General features: G+C 39.8%; 1 protein-coding gene across 2 annotated transcripts in view; it reads left to right on the top strand.

Annotated features, from left to right (window-relative positions):
• Positions 1-15,189, top strand: part of Trio (trio Rho guanine nucleotide exchange factor) — a 319,531-nt gene that overhangs the window by 148,827 nt on the left and 155,515 nt on the right. For both annotated transcript variants that reach the window (XM_042695165.1, XM_042695166.1), the window contains exon 11: positions 8,751-8,942. In XM_042695165.1, coding sequence (XP_042551099.1) covers positions 8,751-8,942 — 192 coding nt within the window. The remainder of the gene's footprint in view (positions 1-8,750; positions 8,943-15,189) is intronic.

The following is a 15,189-nucleotide window of genomic DNA, read 5'->3' as shown; positions in this document are numbered from 1 at the left end:
ACTTCTTTAAATGAGTAAATTGTGACATGATGAAGTAACCTAACAAATTTAAAGAGGAAGTAGTGAAAGCTTATGGTTGAATCCACTGAAAATGAACTAAATATAGAGTAGTTATATAGAACAATTCTAGTCTTCTGGGAAGGAGAAACTCAGAAAGGATCTCATGTTTGCTTGCTGGAGCAAGTTATATGGTCTAGTGTAACTTGTGTGGGCACCAGATTTGCAGGATCACTGGTTTTCAGCATTGTTTTAGACACTGGTGACACTTTCTGCTCAAAAAGCACTTGGATCACTTTTGCACTCACTTTTGCAGAGCCAAGAACTTGCCTGTGATTAATATGAAGATGCTTTAGTTTTTGCAGTGATTGTGAATAGATCTATCTTGTTAAGTGAATCCATACAAATTGTATTACAGTGTGTGGTATGAACAACCCTTGTGCATTTTCATTTACTAGTGTAAAAGGGAAAAAATGCTTTCCACCTGAAGCTTTTTGCAAATGACTATTGGAAAAGAAGTTGCTCTTTAACTGATTTTTTTTTTAACCTTTTAAATAGTCGCAGTCAGTGTTCTTTTTTAGATTTACAAAGCTCTGATGCAACAGGCAGAGAATGCTAGTTCAGGGATCAAGCTGGCTTTGAGAGCACAGCCCTGCAGTTAGTGAATCTTTGTCATAGCATCTTCCCATAGGACCACTCTTTACGTGTTTAACTTATTTGGCTTCCTTCTACTTGTCCATGGGATTCAAAGTCTTCTAAAGACAACCTGTCATAAACTCATCCTCTAGGATGTCGCTCCCCAGTTCTCTTGACAGCTTTCTATGTGTGCCATAGAATTACCTTGTTTTACTGGATCAGCAAACAAAGGACCTCAAGTTCATTCCAGATTTTTAGAAGATACAGATGTGTCCACAACATGTGAACATACAAATGCTTCCACATTCTTAGCATGCTTTAAATTTCTGCTTATATACAAGTGTTTTTTTTTTAATCTTGTAAAATACATTAATAGTGGAAGATTCAGGGAAAATTCTTTTTTTTAACTTAACCAATTATAAAGTTAGTTTTACTGATTTTGTATATTCATACACACATATTCATACACACTGATTTTGTATATTCATACACACATAAACATATATTACAGAGAATGAAAAATATCCGGTAGGGGCATGTTGGGTGTGCCTGTAGTACCAGTAGTAGGATACTAGGCTAGGAATTTGAGATGAGTCTGGGCATTGTAGAACCATGTCTCAAAAGATACAAATTAAAAAAAAAAAAAAATCAGCAGAGAGACCTTCCTGGCATCAGTCTGAAAACTTTTTCTTTGGTGCTAGTCCTGCTGGGGCTTGAGCTCAGGACATGGTTGCTGTCCCTGAGCTTTTGTGCCCAAGGCTAGTGCTGTACCAGTTGAGCCACAGCTCCATTTCTAGCTTTTTTGCCGGTTAAGTGGAGTCTCAGGGACTTTCCTGTTCAGGCTGGCTTCAAACTGCAATCCTCAGATCTCAGCCTCCTGAATAGCTGGGATTACTGGCCACCAGCACAGAGAAAGTTATTTTTTTTTTTATCAAAAATGTCCTTTTGTTGACATATACTTAAAAGGTATCAAATTTTTTCAGCAAAGCTTTCTCTCACTGTAAAGTGATACCAATGCCTCTCTTCCTCCAGTTGCTATAAGAATGCATTTAAAAAAAATCTCTGACATTAACAGCTGGTCAGTGCAAGTCCTTGTCCTAGAATATTTAAACCATTCAAATTATCCAGGCCTTGGATGAATACTAACATAGTGTGTTAACCACTGGGACCTAGCTCCAGACTGATGTGGTAGGTTGTATTTACCCCATAACTCACTTTATCTTGTTGAATCCACCCACATTGAAAAAGCCCTGGCACCTTAGGTCAGATGTTAGCCTGCCGTTAGTGATTTTAGTTTTATCACAATGAAGTGAAATTGAATGTTTCACTTCTGTAACAGGTGTATTTGTTAGGTGACAGTGTTGTTTGTCTCTGTAACATTGTCTTTTCCCTTCCTGGATGGATGGTTATCTTGGGAATTTATGAGCCTTTTAAATGGCCATGTAAATTTCCTGGGCCTTTCCTGTTTGTACTGTAGATGTACTGACCCACCCCCTCTTTTTTTCTTTCTTTTTTTAATTACAGTTTGATAGAAATAGAATACCTTGGATATTTCTATACGCGGACTTTTCTTTGCTTGTTATCTTAAAAAAACCAAATGGATTAGGAATATTTGAGACTTGTAATGCTTGTTTTCTACCTTTTCTGTCTGTCCTAAAATTAGAAAAACCATCTTTTCATGTTCTGAATACAGCCCTGGCCTTCTTTAAATGAGACTCAGGCTCTAGCAGCTAAGGATTATAGGAAGTGGCAAAATCTGCATTACAGCTCTCCTGTTTGCCTGAGTCCTAATAATTATGCAACTTAAATCTGCTTCTCTAGAAAAAGAGGAACTGGTTTGGGTGACACCCTGCCACTTCCATTATCTCCTTTAATCTTCAAGAAAAGAAGGAACGGAATGGCTCTAAGACTAGTTTTTAAGGGTAAAAGTAGTAAGTCAGGCTTTCTCACCATAGTTGCACAGAGCTCTGGGCTTATACTTCCCAAGGACCCTGATGCCACTGGTTCAGCCTCTTCATGTAACTTCATCATGTATGCACGTTCTGCCCTTGGTAACCCTTCGTGTAACATTGAGATTACGTGCCTCTGTGTGGCCTTATTTAACCATAGTTGGCCCTCTGCCACTTTTGTCTAATGAGGGTATAAACAAGCACCACTGGAGGACAGGCTTGCTGGCAGAATATGAACCTGTGAGCAGTTTGCTGTTAATGCTCTGTGTTGTGTGCTAGGCTGCTGCTGATTGGTCTGTAGATAGAGAGCTTAAATAAAAGCCTGGCCCCAATCCCTATCCTGCCACAAATCTCTTGTCTTTCCAAATCCTGGTTCATTCTACTTGGGGCTGATAACCTGTACCCACACAGGTGCTTTGAGTAAGGACAGTAGTGAGCAGAAGGAAAAATTCAGTCTCTTCCCTAGATGACACATTTCTCACTTGACATTTCTGCAAAGGCCTCGGTTGTTGGAAGAGTCTCAGCTATACTGACTGACACGGGCAAGTTACTTCACCTCTGTGCCTCAGTTTCCTCAGGGAACAAGTAGGGATTAAGTGGTCTCATGTCATAGACTATTAGGACCCTCAGTGTAACTCTTCAAAAGTCAACACTTAGGTTTGGGATGGATTACTATTAGCAAATGGAAATCACTGTTTTTCCATTTCCAAAAGATCCAGGAAGGTCCTGTTTCTAGGAAGGCCTGGCTGGCCAGGTTGTCAAGGTGACAGTGCTGTAGCCCGCCAGTAGCCCTGACAGTAGCCCGCCAGGACTACTGTCAGTGCTAAGCGAGGCCCTTGACCCCTTGTACAGTCTCATGTTCTTCAAGTATAAGCTGACTACTGGGATGAATGATTTAGTATGATGTCCCAAATCATTCAAAAATATACTTGTTCCTTTAGCATGCTGCTTTTCCAGTGTGATTTTCTACTGACTAAAATGAAGGTAAGTCCTCAGAATTAGGTAGTGCTTTACTAATGGAAAGCACTGTCAAGTGAAAATCTACTTTCCCAACACAAAAGGTAAATGACTTCAAAGCTGTAGTGCTGATCAAGAAGAAAACAAGACTCAGCTCTTCAGAAAAGTGTTCATTAGCTCTGTTTGGCACTGCACTCCCATATGCCTGCTCAGATGCAGACCTTGGCTCTGAAGTCAAACATACTGTGAGACTGCTGGTGTCTCCATCATCTTGGAATGATGGATATAATCTGTGAAGAAAGAGAATGTGGTAGGTAGGTAGAGTGCATGCAGACCTAAACAGCTAATGGGTACAATTTTGTCACTAGGGGGACTCTTTTTATGGCCAGAAGTTATACCAGGCATTTGGAGCTCCTGCTCTAGAGGAGGAAAGAAGATTTGGATGAGATAATCCCTGGAAAGCGGTCAGAAATGTCAGAAATTGTACCATAGGTGAAAACTGGTTTGTAAATCTGTCTCTCACATAGCTTACTCACTCTTACACATACACACACATATACATATTAATGAGCTTTGTATTTCAGGACACTTTCAGATTTCAAAGGTTCCTATACCCTGCTTCTCCGTTAATACCTTTACTATAGTATATTTGCTTTAATTAATAAACTAATACATTATTATTTTTAACAAGTATCTATATTTTATTCAGGCTTCCTTAATTTTTCTCTTAGTGTCTTGATATTTTAAGGTCCCTTACAGCATATATTCCACATTATATTTAGTATCAGTTTTTCTGAGCTTTCTCTTGGCTCTTAGAGTTTCTTAAATTATTTTTCATTGTTATTAATCCTCATCATTACTGTTGTTATTCTAACCCATAGTGTACAAAGGAGGCCACATCATAGAGGGTTGGCTCTTATGTTGCCTGGTTTAACACCTCCATGATTCTGTAAAGTGAGCTCGGTGTCACAGATAAGGCTGTGAGGGGAAACCTGCGAGGGGCAGAGCCATCGATGACAGGCTGAGGTGAAGCTCTTCTTGTCAGTCAGGCTGTAGAAGTTGTTGATCTTCCCGTTCTGATTCTACCATGCATTCAGGGCTTCTTGTGCTGCAGTCATCATTCTTTATTGTTGCCACACTGTCTGGGTCAGGAGCCCAGAGTTGCTTAGTATCAGAGTAGTTGTGGCCTCACCATGGAGCAGTGTGAAAGAACATTGGCCCAACTTTTGCTGTAACAAAGCTCTTTTGAAGTGGACAGTTTGTCTTTTCATACATGAATTGTAACTTGGCTTCTCAATGTGTCCTGCTAAGTATATTAAAAAAAAACCCTTTATGTTTTAGGCTTCATATTAAGATTGAGAACTGACTGCTTTCCTAAAAAAATTATTTGATTACAAAGAATATGTAGTGTGAACACTTAAGTATTTTCCAAGTCTAGCCATAAATAGTAAATTTTAAGAGATTTGTAGATAACTCATCTTCTACCTAATTTCTAAAGTGTTCTAAAAGACCCTGTATTAAGAACATTCACTAAAATCCTAAATTTTAATGACATTCTTAAGAGATTCTGGAAAAGTTTCCTACAGATGGTTTTTTGGGGGCTGACAGGGAGGAAAATATAGTGGTGACGTTTGTCTCACAGCAGTATTACAAAGGGCTTAGGCTTGCCTTGCCTTTTAAGTGCTACAACACATTGCAGGTAATGATAACCACAGTCTTTGTCAGACATTGTTTTTGAATTCTACTTCCACCGTCTACCATAGTCTTGTACCAAAACTGAGATTCAACAGTCCTTATCTGTAGTACAGGCTGGGGTTAGAAGACACAGTATTAATATAGCATGTTATGAGATATGGATGAAAAAGACCAAATTTCAATTATCTACAGCGACTGCACCCGCTTGGTGGATGTCTCCACTGTGCCCCATCCCAGCTGTGGCACCTGATGTGTCTGTTGCTCTGTAAATGTGAATCAGTTGAAGACACCCTCACCTATCCCATTGTAACTTCTTTTAACAATTATTTTACACTTGAATAAGTTGGAATTACAGCATAAATAGCATCCCCCAGTTCACCCCCAAGCCATTTACCTGAGTGTGTACTTCCTACTAAGAAAAAAAATATTTTACTCAGCTGTCTCAAAATCAGGAAATTGGCTGCCATCAAAACCATGAAAGTGACGCTAGACATGGATGGGTCACACCTATAATCCCACCTGTTCAGGAGACTGAGAGCTGAGGATCATAATTCACACCCAACCCAGGTTTTAAAAAAAAGTCCATGAAATTTTTAACTCCAAAAATGAAGCAAAATGAAGAATGAAGGCATGGCTCAAATGGTAAAGTGTCAGCTGTCAACAAACAAGCAAAGTTAGAAGACGAAGCCCCAAGTTCCAGTCCCAGAACCAGCACAAGAAAGCAACATGCCAACTTTGGAGCATTGGAGCCCATAGATTCTTTGTAGCAGTGGATTCACTTCAAATCACCTGTGCATTTCATTGTCATGTCTCTTTGGACCAGAAACTTAGGGTTTCTGGATTCTTCTTTGAATTTTGAGGGCTGACACTTAGCAAGATTTGGGACCTACTTTTGGAAATGGTCCTCATAAGATATTTCTCCTAAGTAATGGACATCTAGGCAGAAATAGCACAGAAACAGTGCTTCCCATGACATCTCATCAGGTGTGGACAGTTTCAGCTGTCCTCTTAGATAAGATCCTGGGTTAAGGCAGTATTTATCAGGATTCTTTCCTAAAAAGTTATTCTTTCCTGATTTGTAATTAATAAGTACTTGGTGATATAGTTATTCTGTATCTCATTCCACATCAGTGTTACTTAATTTATATCAGTGTAGATTGGCAGTTTCATTGTGTTATGTGGGTTCTGCTCTAAGAACTGGTACTGTTTATTCTTATTTGACTGGCAGAAATCTAGAAATCTCCTCACACTGCTTCTGTATCCTGACTTGTCCATATTGGCTTTAAACCTTTCCTTACCTCTGTGTGTTGTGAAATGTTGCAGGCTCATGTACTACATCCTACTGCAGCCCTTCAATCAGCTGTTTCTGTAAAGAACTCTGATTCCTTTTATAGGTAAATGGTATTTCAAAGAGAAAATCTAGTGCTAAGTAAGCATATTTATTGCTGTTGAGCTATTGCTGCTTTGGGGCACTCCAAGTGGACAGAGGAAGAGAGGAAAGTGTGTGCATGACACATACAAATGCACATTCATGCCTGTTTGTTCTGGTTCCAACCTACTTCTAGTGCCAAGAGTTGGTGCAAGTGTTTTCTTTTTCAACATTTATAATTTTGTTAAATGGTGGGTTTTAGCTTCATTATCCTTAAGATATTGACTGACTTGATCGATCTCTTGGATGTAATGAATCTTTCAACTTGGAGACCACTCCCTTTCCAAAATGAAGTTGCTGTGGTTTGGATGTTATCTCCCAAAAGGTCTATGTTTGGGAGTGTGGTCCTTCTGTGACAATGTTGGAAGGTGAGACATTTAAGTCCATGGCCTAGTGTGAGGTCCCTAAGTCAATTGGGGGCATGTTTACTTAAGTTGTTGAAAATCCATCTCTCTCAGACTTTGTGTTTCAGTATGTGATTTTCTTGCACACATGCTCCTAGTACTGCAATACCATCTGCTATTAAGCCCCAGTCAGAGCCAAAGAAATGGGGCTTCTTGATTTTGAACTTTTTTCAGTGTCCAAAGTTACTAGCTATATAATCCTTTTCATGCAGTCTGCCTCAGATATTTTGTTAGTAGTAAAAAACAGACTAAAACGGAAAGTTGATACCAAATAAGGTGTTTCCTAATAGCAAATAGCTGTGAAAGTGAGGAATTATCTTGGAATTGAGGCAGAAATGAAAGAGTTTGGAGGAATAGACTAGGAAAACACCATGCCTTCGGGGAAGTATTAAAGCATCAGTGAACCCTACAGGTGATTCATTGAGGACTCAGAAGATAGGGAACTAAGTTCTTTTTGAAATTGGACAAAAGGCCGACCTTGTTGCATTGAGACAAAGTGTCTGTACCCATGATACTTTACAAAAGGCTGAGATTAGTAACAGTGGACTGGTGGTGACAGAATAACCACCTGCTAAAGAGATGAGCCAGATTCCTAATCATCAAGTGTTAACAGTTTGAAGATAAAATGTCCCCAGCTAGCAGCACTATTTGGAGAGGTGCTGAAGGCTTTGAGGGGAGGGTGCCTTCCTTTCCGAGGAGGTGTTGGGAGGTGTGGGAATGTCTTTAGGGGCTTGATCTTGCCCAGGCCTCTTTTTGTATCTCTGCTGCTTTCTGTCCACTATGAGGTGAGGACTATCTGTTATCCCATATTGAACCCTTTCCACACTTTGGGCCACCTCCTACCTTCTTGGATGAAACACCCTGCTCAACTGTTGGAGGACTAGGATGAAGGATTCAACTTGTTTCTCATGGGGAACCACAGGCTGTTTTCCCTGACCTTCCTGAAAAACCTTAGTTTTGCTGTGGCTGCCCAGGAGTCCTCTAGCTATTGTCACCTTCCCCCACCTCATTACTGATGACCCTTGCAGATAGTTTCTAGTACTGGTCTCAAAACTCTAGTACATTTGCCAATATGAGGAACCTACATGCAGTTTCAGATTTATCAAGAATTGAAATAAAGTTCAGAGTATTTTACACAGTTATTAAGCTTCCTTTCAGCTCTTGAAAACTGACTACTTTATACCTATTATAATTATTCCCTCTCAGAAATGTTTGCCCTTAGCAGAAAAAAAGGTAAGCATGGAATTAACTAACTAAAACCGTAAAGTAGAGAAGCAGGCATTTGTAGTTATAGGTTGTTTCCTGTTTTTCACCTTTGTAAATATCTGGAATTTTTTTTTAAGTTGGCTGGTTGGTTGGGTTTTTGTTTTTCTGTTTTTTTGAGTCATGGAACAACCCTTTAGCTGCCCACGAATACCCAGTGGCTGCTTCAGATGCAAGGATTTTGTCATGAGGCCCAAAGATTAATGATAAGTATAAAATAGTATTAGAAAAAGCTACTGATACAAATATGTAGAGCTCCTAAAATTATCATCTCTGTATCATATGTATATATTCTGTCCAACTTAAGTAAATGGTCAGAAATATCACTTAATTGACTTTGTGTTACTGTCTGTTAAAGCTCCTTGCCTGGCTGACTTGCTGCTTATTCACTTTCTTTTCTTGGGGTGTTCTCTTTTGCAGAATACATATACCAATGCAGATAAATTACTAGAAGCAGCAGAACAGCTAGCTCAAACTGGGGAATGTGACCCAGAAGAGATTTATCAGGCTGCTCATCAGCTTGAAGACCGGATTCAAGATTTTGTTCGCCGAGTAGAACAACGAAAGATCCTACTGGACATGTCAGTGTCCTTTCATACCCACGTAAAAGAGGTAAGAGAGGAGGAGGCAAAAATGTAATTTTCACCTCACAATGTCTTTGAACTTCCAAATCTGAATTTGTTTAGGTAGCCAGTCTAAGTACATCTGTGCAGATAGAGAAGGTGCTGTGCTGTGCTAGACTTCCTTATCCCAAGAGTGCAACTTTGCCTTCACAACTCTTCACAGTCCAAACCACCTTTCTCACTGGTCTTGTTCTGTCTTCTCTTCCAAAATCCTTCCTCCTCAGTGCAGTATCTTTAAATGGTGACACTGACACCTGCGAGGCTGACTATATTCGCTTCTCTTTCCCATGTGCAGTTAGCAGCCGTTCACTTTCTAGATAGTGTTACATACACATGGCACAGCACTGGTCACGTGGTCTTAGGATAGTGTCATCTCTCTCTCTTTCCCTTGAGTGTTAGAATGTTTGATTCTCTTTGTCTTGCCTGAGAGAAAGAGCGCTATAGGTGATCTGTTTATAAAAGCAGACCAGAAGCACAGGCCAGTCTGGCCCACCTGAGAGAAAGAGAACTGGGCAGATGTCCAGTCTGTCAGTTCCTCATGTGAGCCACAGGGGCACCATTGCCCTGGATGTCTTAGATGCTGCAGAAAAAGCAGCTAACAGCAGCTCACAGATGGAATTGACAGTAAATCAGGAAGGCTGGAAGCCTCCTACCTGTTGTACATAGTACATGACACTTGTCTGTGTTTTGTGGCTACTAATGTTCTTCAGAAGGTCAGGCATCTGGAAAGTATGGGTATGACATCCTGTTATGACAAAGATCTTTTTTAACTATTGAAATTTAAACTCAGTAACTTGTACTTGCTAGTAAGCAGAATCTACTACTGAGCCTTTCCTGGAGCTTTTTCTTTTTTGCTTTTCATGCTTGTTATTTTTGAGATAGGATTGTGCTTCCTGCCAAGTGTGCTCCTGGACCCCTATTTGCCTGTTGGAGGCATGCTGTCATAACCAAGATGAGAGGTACACACCACTACACCTGTTGAGAAGGAGTCTTGTAGGCTTTTCTACCAGAGTTGACCTTAAACCACAGAACTCGTATACTCAGTCCCCCCAAGGAGCTTTAAAATCCCAAGACTCTTGGAAAGCTACTGTCCCTGCATTAAGCCTCAGCTCCTTCATCTTAAAAAGAGGTAATGGAAGTATCTATTTTATACGATAGTTGTAAAAATTGAGGGAGTTAATACATAGACAGTTCTTAGAACAATGTCTGATACATAGGAAATGATTAATAATGCTGCACTTAAGTGTTATATTTATATACACACTATATAGAATCATGGATATACACACATACATATAATTCCATGTCACTAGATTATCTCCTATTATAGAGCATTTTAGTACTTTAACATACATTTCTTGAATTCTATCCCTTCACACTACCAACATTATCCACCTAAAAATAAAATAAAAATGAGTTATTGGAAAATTCAATACCTCCAAATTCATTGTAATAAAATCTGTTTATAACTGGGTACCAGTGACTCATGCCTATAATCCTATTACTCAGGAGACTGAGATCTGAGGATCCAGGCTTGAAGCCAGCCCAGGCCAGAAAGTCTGTGAGAGTCTTATCTGTAATATATATCCCAAGACTTTCTCCCCTAAGTGTGAGCCACCATTACCCAGCTAGGACAGAAAGTGTTTGCATGAAGCAGAACCTATGATTTAAACCACAAGGTCTACATGACATGGTTTTCAGAAAGGAGACATTGCAGGGTAAGTGGGAGGAATGGCTTTTGTGGAAGTCCTTCAGAGATGAGGTTTGGGTCCTCTGTGACATCAGCATTTTGAGGGAGAAATAGCAGTAAAACATTCCCCAGGGAGCAGACCATGGAGAGCCTGTGTTGTCACTTGGCTTGGAAATTATAATTAGTCAAAATACCTTTGGCTTTCACTGATTTGTACTCTAGAAACCTCTAGACTAAGGAGACCTTAAATCTATTTCATGGGTTAAGCAGTTTACTTTCACAGTAGAGAACTTTCAGAGCCTAATTTAAACTTTGCTTTTCATATGAAGAGAACCCAGAATGTTTATCCTGATTGCTTCCTGTCAGGTAGATGGACTTAAAGTGACCCCAGGGAAAATGGAAGATGGGTGGCCAGTGGGGTATACGTAGCAGGATCCCTTCTTCCCTTGGCTGCTAGAGTGTAGTTCAGGTGTGCTCCATGTGGCTGTGGTTTATGTACTTTATTTTAGCTCTGGCCTTTTTTTTTTTTGGAGGATTTATCTTTCCCTGACCAGCTCCGGACTTTTCTCAATGTCTTTCCTTAGTGCTGTATGAAAGTGTCAAACTCGGGCTGGGAAGGTGGCTCAGTGGTAGAGCGCTTGCCTTGCATGCCTGAGGCCCTGGGTTCCATTCCTCAGCACCACATAAGCAAAAAGAAAAAAGCCAGAAGTGGCGCTGTGGCTCAAGTGGTAGAGCGCTAGCCTTGAGCTGAAGAGCTGAGGGACAGCGCCCAGGCCTAGAGTTCAGGCCCCACAGTTGGACCCCCCAAAAAAAGAAAGAAAGAAAGTGTCAAACTCAACAGATTTTAATAAAGAAGAATAGTTTTCTCCAATTGTGTTTTGAAATGAGTATTGATCAAAAACTCAGAAATGTTTAATTTTAAAAAGTTTAATTTAAAATAAAATTAATGCAATAATGGCCAACAGAAGAAATTCTGATACCATGGTAGGTGTTTATATAAAGTCACTAAATATATTAACGTATCAGATGAATGAAAAATTACTGGGAGATATGTTATCTGAATCAATTCTTCTCAAGAAAATAGTATAATTTAAAATAACTGAAAGAAATGTAGTGAATGAAGAAACTTTCATTTGCGGGTTTGAGAAGCTTTTCAGAAGTTACCTGGTAAAGTCTTTTCCAACATAGAATCCCCTTTTATCACTGTAAAGGCTCTGCAGTGGTTGTTGGCTTGTCTGCAGCCCAAATGGTGCCCTGGTGCCTCTGCTGAGGCACTTGCATCACAACTCACTTTAGAAGTTACCAAGTCTAAGGCAGTGGTGTTGAGGATTAGCTTTGGAAATCCTGCCCAGAAAGCTTAGTAGTTGGCAGTCTAGTCACAGACCTGGACTCTGATTGTTTTACCTCTCTTGCTCATTAGTGTTAATATGCTTACTTTTCTTTATCTTAAATGTTTGTATACCCTCGCTGAGAGGGAGGAAGAGAGTTAAAAGTGATCTATAGACTGAATTTCCCAGAGGATAGAAGGAAGGGCACTTGTTCCTAGAAGACAGAAGAGGTTGTGTTTTCAGTTAGAGGACAAATTCTTTGTACCTTGATGTTAGCCATAACAGGTGATGGTTTGAAGTGTTCCCTTCAATGCAAACCCAGTTTGGGGAGCATTCCAGAACCCATTTTCTCTACAAATGATCCTGTGCTACTTTACTTCCTCTCTAGAAATCTTCAAGACTTGTACGTTGTCCCCTACCTTTTGTTGTTGTTGTTGTTGTTGTTGTTGTTGTCTTTTCCTTAGTAAATATTTGAAAGGAATGTTGATTAGCCTAACATAAATTTATGGTTGAGGGGCTGGGAAGGTGGCTCAGTGGTAGAGCGCTTGCCTTGCATGCCAGAGTCCCTGGGTTCGATTCCTCAGCACCACATAAGCAAAAAGAAAAAAGCTGGAAGTGGCGCTATGGCTGAAATGGCAGAGCGCTAGCCTTGAGCTGAAGAGCTGAGGGATAGCGCCCAGGCCCAGAGTTCAGGCCCCATGACCGGACTTAAAAAAATAAAAAAAATATATTTATGGTTGATTTTTGTGAGGATTTTTAGTTCCCCACATTTTATGCTGACCTCTGAAGCTTCTTATTCCCTTCAGTATTATTTGTAACATTTATTCTCATCAGTTCTGGTTATAATTTTACTTTTGTGTTCCTTGTTATCTGACTTCCTTTCATTTTCAGTGTTTTTTTTTTTTTAATTGTTTAGTCATTCACACATTTTATTCATCCCAAAATTTCACACAAGTCAACTATATGATACGCAAGAAGATAGGAAAATGATGAGTAGAGTGTGCATATCACACACTTGGGACATTTTAGATTTCAAGTGCCCTGAGGGCCAGGACCAGTTCTTACTTTGCTTTGTGTTCCACTTCCTACTTCCAAAAATTATCCTCCCTTTGCGGATATAAGTGGTGTTTCTAGCATACCCTTTTGACATGTAATAACAGACAGTGATTGAATGATGCTAATATCAAATATAGTAAAAGCACAAATACTTTTATCCATTCATACTCATTCATTTTCATTCCCCAAATTCATTTCTGGCTCAGTTGTCAATTGCTTTTGACATTTGTGGGTTATTTGAGGCAACTAAGAGGTGACATTGAGTTCTGCCAGTTTGTTTCTAGAATTGATTCAGAGACCTTACATTGATTTTTGTTCTTAGCAACCATGGTTTCTCATTCCTATTTGAATTGGCCTGCCGAAATTCTTGCTGGGTCAAGTAAAGAAGCCTCTTTGTTGTGCTTTGCAAACTTACACTAGGACAAGTTTTTTGTGTTGTATAATGCCTGGAAAAAGAAAAGCTTTCATTTTATTGAGAAGTAAAAAATAAAGGCCTCCCAACCACCTGGAGATGTTTTTGTGGCAGCATACCAGTCTGGTTTCCTTTTCTTGCCTCGCAGTTGACGCTCAGACTTTCCTCTTTATACTTATTAGAACAAGGCCCGGGCTGGGGAGGAGGGGGCTGGGAGGTAACTGGGTAGGCTATTCTCATTGCTTCTTTGTGGGCAGTTGGCATTCTCTGAACTATTTGAGCTGTTTCTCCTCTGTTCTTGTGGAGTTTACTCCAGGAATGTACTGAAAGCACACTCAGTGCTTTCTTGGCAGCTCTTGCTAAAGTTTTCACTCAATCTATCCATGATAGATAAAGTAAAACAGAGAAAAAAAGGTGCATAGTGCTCATTGTGTTGACTAGCTACCCTCCATTGGATTCTCTTGTTTGCTGGTAGTTCCCATAAAGAGGATGTTCACTATACTTAACTTTCTCCTCTGGAGCATCTCCCAGAGACACCACTCTATTCTACATGAAACAGCTGCAGGACCCAGATCATAATGGTTGCCCATTGACTCAGGTTCCGCTAGGATTATATGCCTCTATGTGTGTGTGTGTGTGTGTGTGTGTGTGTGTGTGTGTGTGTGTGTGTGTGTGTGTGCGCGTGCGCGCACGCGCACGCGCGCGCACACACACAATGCATACACATGTGAATGTTAGTTTGTGCAGTTTTTATTATGTGTAGATTTGTGTTATAATGTAAATTTCACTTCTCTGGGATAAAATGCCCCAGAGTACAATTGCTAGGTCCTAGGGCCAGTGTATTTCAAGTTAAAAGAAACTGCCACCATTTGCCAGACAAAAAAAAAAGACATCCCATTAAACTAACATAAGAAAACCATGGACCGCTTTCAGCTTTTGAACAGATGAGAAGTCCAGGATTTCTGTGACAAACTTTTCAGGGGGAAAGATTAAGTTTTAGCACATGATATTTAGGGAAAGTTTTTTAATCAAATCATTATAATTTGTTATAGCATTAAATTTCTTAGCTACATTTCGCAGTGCAATTAAATTACCTGTAGGGATTCTCAAACATTTCATTTTGTTTACTTAGCTAATTACAAGTGGGCAATTAAAGTGACCACATTCAGTGATAGAAAAAACTAAGAGTGTTCGGTGTCTGCTTCTACCTCTTGTTATAGCCCTATAATTACACAGACTGATATCTAGTTAACACACTCATAAAAAATGGTCATCCACAAGTGTAAATGTTACTAAGGGACCTAGTCATTTATGCTTGCTAGAAAAATATAATCTTCATTAAAATAATTCAGCAGCTGGGCATTAGTGGCTCCCGCCTGTAATCCTAACTTCTCAGGAGGCTGAGATTTGAGGACTACTGTTCGAAGCCATTCCAGGCAGACAGTCTTTGAGACTCTTATCTCCAATTAACCAGCTACAATCCAGAAGCATGTGCTACAATTGGTGTTATACCTGGCTAGAAAAAGCAAAATACAGAAAAAGTAGCTAAGGGTTATATGAGAAAGATTTAGGTCTAAGCAAGGTCAAATCTTAGTTCCCAGACGTGTTAGATCTGGAAGAACTGGATATGTTGGTAATCAGATTGGTACTGTTAAGTCACTAGGGAACTGTAGGGCAGTGACTTTAAAAGTTTCCATCATTTTTTTTTAAGAAAATAGATTCCACGAATTTACTCCAGTTGAGGTCAATC

Source organism: Dipodomys spectabilis, unplaced genomic scaffold (assembly GCF_019054845.1).
Source record: "Dipodomys spectabilis isolate Male_0828 unplaced genomic scaffold, ASM1905484v1 ptg000179l, whole genome shotgun sequence".
Classification (NCBI taxonomy): domain Eukaryota; kingdom Metazoa; phylum Chordata; class Mammalia; order Rodentia; family Heteromyidae; genus Dipodomys; species Dipodomys spectabilis.
The sequence above is the reverse complement of the archived record's forward strand: the minus strand, read 5'-3'. Positions and strand labels throughout refer to the sequence as shown.